Raw genomic sequence first — 6,700 nt, 5'->3', positions numbered from 1 at the left:
GAAGCTCGAAGCTTCTCATGCATTCTCTCTGTCAAAGAAACTGTTTTCACGGCGCTGCACACACACACACACACGCACACACACACACACACACACACTCACACAGCAGACAAAGTGTCAGCTAGTTGTGACTGTACCGTGCCGTTGCACCTGTGCTGAAAATGGTTGTGAAGCTGTGCTTAAAAAATCATCTACGGGGCTCTTTCAAAGGTGGTCACTGCTGGCAAAAAGAGACCATACACATGTTCATCATTAACACGAGTAAGCATAATCGCTATTGGCCAATATTACTCAGCACATTGTTTAGTAAGAATACAATTCTTTGTCCAACGTGTTTGGAAAGTATCTGTGTTTTTTTTTTTTTTTTCTTTTTCACTTTTGCTACTGTGGGCTCACAGAATCTTTTGTGCTTGCGAGCTTCCAGAAACTTCCACTGTATTGTGGACTGTGATGTTTATCCCCTCTGCCCCACATCCTCTTTCTCTCCATCTCCACCCCCCTCCTCTCCCTCTCTCTCTCCCCCCTCTCTCTCTCTCTCTCTCTCACCACTCCCTATCCCTCTCCCTCTCTCTCTCTCTCTCTCTCTCCCTCTCCCTCTCTCTCTCTCCATCTCTCACTCTCTCTCTCTCTCTCTCTCTCCGTCTCTCACTCTCTCACTCTCTCACCACTCCCTATCCCTCTCCCTCTCTCTCTCTCTCTCTCTCTCTCCCTATCCCTCTCTCTCTCTCTCTCTCTCTCTCTCTCCGTCTCTCACTCTCTCTCTCTCTCTCTCATTTACCCCATCACTTACTTTGCAAATTTCCTCTTTAGCTCTCTTTTCTTCACAACCACCTGTTCTTTCTTTTTGCCTCCTGTCTCTCCATCTCCATCTTATTCATTTCATTTGTCTCTTTCGTTCTTTCTCGCATTCTCTCCCACATCCTGTTTTGTGTCTCTTTTTCCCTTTGCCACTGAAAAGCGGAGTGAAAATGGTGTAAAAAAGCAGAACCATGGAAACAGGATCAACAGAGAGAGGAGGAGGAAACAGAGGACAAAGGGGGAAAATAGAGGGAGGAAAAAAAGGAGAAAGAGAGAGAGAGAGAGAGGGGAAGAGAGGGAGAGAGAGAAAGTCGGAGTCACGGTGTAACTGGACTGCGGTTTGAAGTCACCCCATAACATGCTCAGGCGCTTCCCCCCGTCCTCCACACACACACACACACACACACACACACACACTCCTGACGTTAGCGTGTCAAATTCTACACGGCTACCCCGTCTGCCTGCTGAACACGCTCCACAGCGCGGGCGCAGGGACAGCAGCGGACAGGACCTAAGCTCTTCTGAGACCCTGCGTCTTGCTGTTCGGGTTGGAGGTGTGGGAAGCTAAAGTCAATGTTGTGTTGTTTTTTTCTCCGTAACGTTCTTCTTGAGTCTTCATCTTGAACCCCAGTCCTCCAGAGTGCAGGACAGAAGTGAGCGCGTTTTTTTAAAGGTAGAATTATTTAGATGATTAAGATCATTTATGGATTTGAGGAGAGAGAGCGGATAATGAGTAGACGAGGCCTCGTCCTTGGTATTGTCTAATGCTGTGCTTCGCCTGCATGCTGATCGTTTTGATTTATTTGTTTATTTACCCATTTATTTACTTATTTTTTGAGCACCATGCTAATGTAGATCTTCCCATACGCAAATGACACAGTAGATGCAGCTGTAGTCTGTGACTGGCAAACTTGCTGAGAAATCGAAATTTGTCGTGTACACACCACACACACACACGCATGTGCCCACACATGCACACACACACACAAACTGTACACACAGACACTGATTACATGCAGACACTGATCTCACACACACACACATCCCTGAGGAGTAGGATATTGAGGTCAGAGAGAGGAGAGAGAGGAGCTGGAGTGGACAAAAGAGGTCAGACATGTCTTTACTGGCCTGTAAACTTCACTTATGAAAACTCTCCCTTCTCTTGCCCTGATGACTGACTGCTCTCTCTCTCTCTCTTTCTCTCTCTCTCTCTATATATATATATATATATGTATGTATGTATGTATGTATCTTTCTCACACACACACATGCTCTCTCTCACACTCACACTCACATTCACCCACAAACACACACAGACACAAACACACACATACAGATTTACCAACATAGATACCCTCTCTTGCGGTGTGTGTGTGTGTGTGTGATTTGTTGATTTGTAGAATAACGATAGAATGTCCTGGTATGGTTGATCGCCTTTTATCCACACAGATGTTTTGAGCAGTAACACAGCCTAGTTGGCTAGGGCCCTGTGAACAGCTGAGGTTTGGAAGTCACTGTGACATCACTCTGTTCTCTGCGTTCTGTTTCCATAACAGCTGTTGACATGATGTGTGTGTTCTGGAATGTTCTGCATTAATTATGTGTTGTGTTCTATGGCTGTGTGCCATGGAGGAGTTGTGATAGTGTACTGAGGTTTGCTGTAATGAGAGATGAGATTTGGTAGGTTGTGTGTGTGTGTGTGTGTGTGTTGGGATTTTGATGGTTGCATGTGTGTGCTTTATTGATGAAAGGTGTGTGTGTAAGTGCACGCACACGCACATACGCATGCACACACACACACACACACACACGTATATATAGGCGTGTGTTTGTGTGTGGGTGTTTACATGTGTGTATCTGTATATGTGTGTGTGTGTGTGTGAGTGAGTGAGTGAATGTCTCAGATGTCTGCTTCTCCTCATTTGAATTTCACTGAGGAAATCGTCTTCATCTGTGGGCGTGTAGCATAGCTTCATCTCATAATCAAAGAGATACCACACATCAAACCTCTCTGTGTGTGTGTGTTTGTGTGTGTGCTTTCTTAATAAAACGTTAGCATATGAGAAATCTCTCTGCATTTGTGCAAATGCCAGCGCAGAGATTTCGTCTGTATTTTCAAATTTATTTCCGCCAAATGAGACAGGGAAGGTATCATATCTGGTGGCACTGGTTTTTGTAGAGGCAAATTGATCTCTCTCCCTATCTCTCTGTCTATATCTTTCTGTCTATGTCTGTCTATCTATCTATTTTTCTTCTCTTTCTCTCATTCTTTCTCTCTGTTAACAGTGTAATAACTCAGTTCATGCCTATGTCTGCTATATGCTGATACTCACATTCTCTCATTGTGTTCATTTCTGCATAGTTTCATCTCTATAGAAGAAATCACAGTGAGCTAAACTGGAGACCCCCCTACCCCCCCAGGAAAAAAAAAAAAAGAGGAATCTGTGAATGCAATCTGCTGACTGGCCTTCAACTTTGAGACATTTCCCAGAATCCTCCCTGACAACAGTGATATTCTATCCGTCAATCCAACCATTCAGTTGGCCCGTCTGTAAATTGCCACCGAACAGGGGCGTCCGTTTGTACCTCCGAAATACCTCAGCCTCCCATTGTCCCTCGAGTTCTAATCACCGAGACCGCCTGACACAAATAACATAATTATTCCCTTTCTACATCCTGAAGATAATTGACATGTTTTTCACCATTTCGGATATGTCTGACTATGAAACTCAGTAGAAAAAAAAAACCCTCGCTCTTCTCTTGTAAGAGTTTTCTTTTCTTTTCTTTTCTTTCCTTTCAAGAACAGGGACCAAAAATGCAATCTAGGTGTGAACAATGGATTTTGGTCTCCAGGAGACTAATGAGCTCACTTAGGAGTATTGTCTCAGCTGTCCTACATTAGGGGACAGATGACTTCCGCAATGACCGTGACCTGTTGAGAATTATGCAGATTGCGAGTGGGTTTAAAATGTGCACTGAACGCCGTTAACGGTGAGATCTGTATGAATTCCTCGTTAGCGTTAATGTTTGTGTGAGTGTGTTTTATGTCAAGGGTTGACTTTATGACCTTAGCACAGCTGTTAAAGACAGTTGGCGTCGCAAACATGTAAAATATACTGGTCATTATATGGATTGACATTGGATAAGCTTTCTGCTAGCTGGCTTCATCAAAGCTGGTTCCACTCCACTTCTGAAGAGTGGAGGAAAGTGTAAAACTTTAGAGATTTCTGTAGCTTTATCACATAGGCATTTTAAAAGAAAAGTCTAAGAAATGAAAGCATCTGGAGAAAAAACAAACAAACAAACAACTGCCATATTAACTGTATCAAAGAAGAAAAGTTCTTAAATACTCTAAAAATGTTTTTTTTTTTCAACATTGTCACTCTGTATAAAAATCACTCTATTGTTATCATATGTATATTACCTCTATGTGAAACTCTATAACAGCAAATGGCAGGATTAGCACTAGAGGGCTAACACGAAAGTCATTAGTGTATTTCCACAGCACTAACCCCCTTAAGTGAACTCAGGCTTGTAGGGCTCTGTCGTGGGCTAATGTTAGCCATGAGGCTAATGAACCCTCTCTGGCTGTAAACATACATTAGGCTGTCTGAAGTGCTAGCTTGGTAAATGTCAGAAAATGTCAGGAAATGTCAGAAGGGGGTATATGATAGTGGGACAAACGTGCTTTTTCCCCGTGGCACTCCCAGATCCTTACTGGCCTTAAAACAGTGCAGTCTTTAGGGATGGATGTACTTATTTGAAATTCCAATTGCTCTATAATTTCAGACGTCATAAGATTGTCGTGGTTTTTTATTGTTGTTGTTTTATTTTTTTTTTCTGTAGTTACTCTGTACCAAAGGCTCTTTAGTCTTTGTGTTTAAAATAACATTTTAAGCTTCCTTTTGACTCATGGGCTTTGATAGAGTTTGAGTTATGTATGTAGAGATACTGCAAAAGAATCAAGAGACATCCTGAGTTATCCCACCTGTCATTTTATTTTAGTATTTTTTTTTTTCTTTTTTAATCCAAAATATATAACATCAAAACTTTGCACTTTGGCTTCAATTTCAATCTCAGTGAGGAAAATGTTTCAACAGACTTCTATAATTCAGTTTCTTACTTTCATTTAGGGAGAGAATTTTTCATTTGTAGACTGCTGCCTTTTTGATGTTACACGTTGCTAATGTCAGCGCTTCTTTCGCTGAAGCTAACTGTTGCGTGTGACGCTTGGCTGTCATTTCGTATTGTTAACCGAAGTCGACACATGAAAATTCCATCTGTAGCCTATCTGAAAAGTAATGTACGACACAGCAATTTCAGTCCGGGAGTTCTGTTGTCGATCTATTCTCAATCTAAAAATGAGCAAGAATGCCATTTCAACAATTTGAATGCATGCTAATATGACTTCTAGCATAGCTGTTATTCTCATAGAATGTGCCTTCAAGGCCGGTGTACGTTTAGCAGTGTTGAAGTCTCACAATCTGCTCTCAATGCCTCTTGAGTAAACTTGTACAGTTCAGAAGAAAGATCCATCTGGCGGAGTGGAAGGCCTGATTAACTTGAATGACAGTGTAGTCTGAAAAGCTAACAGGCCATCAAATGTTGGAAGTACAATCTGGCTGCGCCGTTTTGAGAGGCAAAGACACAGCGTAGGCAGGGAGGGTACATGCTGTTGTTGGGGTAATGTCACGAAACTCGTTATGTGCGGAGAAACCACACGTACGTGGACAGCTCCACCCGAACTGCCGACACAGCTCGCCATTTATATGGGCGTAGGAGCTTTCCCTAAGCTCCATAGATCAGGAGTGTTTGAACAGAGTTTGAATCTCCAACAACTAAACTGACGGTAACAAATACAGTGAATGACATTAACAGCAAGAACAAGAAGTCATCGTCACACAGTTGCAACAACCGTGACAGAGTTACAACAGAAAGATACAGTAACAGTAAAAGTAACAGAGACAATAACAGTAACTTTTAGTTTTATAATACACTTTTTACATAAATTAAGTGACGGCTGTGTTGAACTGTGGCGTGGGATGATTTGACTGAATGTAAAATGGGAGGAGTGATAACAGAGACAGGAAAAGACATAACAGGACGGACAGAGGACAGTGGACAGTGGACAGGATGTTACTCACTAATGTCACGTGGTTCCTCGGCACAAGTGTTTCATTTACGTATATCACTGTGAGTGTTTGTCCTGAGTCTAGTTATTGGTCGTTTAGAGGAATCGGCCCTCCACATTTTGCAGTAAAAGGGACCTGTTGTCTCGGTCGGATCTGACCTTGTCTTTTAGGGTTTCTGTGACGTTTCCCAATGATGAGTGATCTGTTAAGAGGTTAAGCCAATAGTTTAAGGATATTTTGGCTCTGTCTTTCCGGTTGAGTAATATGATCTTGTTAGCTTTTGTTAAGTGTAATAGTAGAGATGGTTTAAGGAACGACTCTTAAGAGGAGGTTTTGTATATATTCTGACAACATGAAGCACATTCGCTACAGGTCGTGAGTGAAAAATTTGAAGACTGAACAGAATAAAAAAAACCCCAAAAAAACAATTTAAGTTCCAATCTGGAAATAGCATATTAAGGTCGTGTTGAATTTTAAAGGAACTCTGTTTTAAAGTTTATCTACTGAGGTTTATTACGTCTAATCCCTATCTTCAACACTTTATTGTGTGTGAAGTTGGACTTTGAAAGGCTTCTGTGAAATGAAAGTGCAAAATGGGCTTTTGAAATGTGTTTTGATATGAAAATGTAACTCACTCCTTCTCCTGCCCTCGTTCATTCTCTCTCTCTCTCTCTCTTGCTCTCTCTCCAGCAAACATGACAAGTGCTACATCTCCTATCCTGCTTAAATGGGATCCTAAGAGTCTGGAGATTCGTACCCTTACTGTGGAG

General features: G+C 42.0%; 1 protein-coding gene across 4 annotated transcripts in view; it reads left to right on the top strand.

Moving 5' to 3' along the window:
- The first annotated feature begins 6,625 nt into the window (after positions 1 to 6,625).
- The window catches only part of ctnna2 (catenin (cadherin-associated protein), alpha 2), a 329,416-nt gene continuing 329,341 nt past the window's right edge, over positions 6,626 to 6,700 (top strand). For all 4 annotated transcript variants that reach the window (XM_030787923.1, XM_030787922.1, XM_030787925.1 and 1 more), the window contains exon 1: positions 6,626 to 6,700. This exon is cut by the window's right edge and continues 27 nt beyond it. In XM_030787923.1, the coding sequence (XP_030643783.1) occupies positions 6,626 to 6,700 (75 nt within the window).

Source organism: Chanos chanos, chromosome 11 (genome assembly GCF_902362185.1).
Source record: "Chanos chanos chromosome 11, fChaCha1.1, whole genome shotgun sequence".
Taxonomy (NCBI): Eukaryota; Metazoa; Chordata; class Actinopteri; order Gonorynchiformes; family Chanidae; genus Chanos; species Chanos chanos.
The sequence above is the reverse complement of the archived record's forward strand: the minus strand, read 5'-3'. Positions and strand labels throughout refer to the sequence as shown.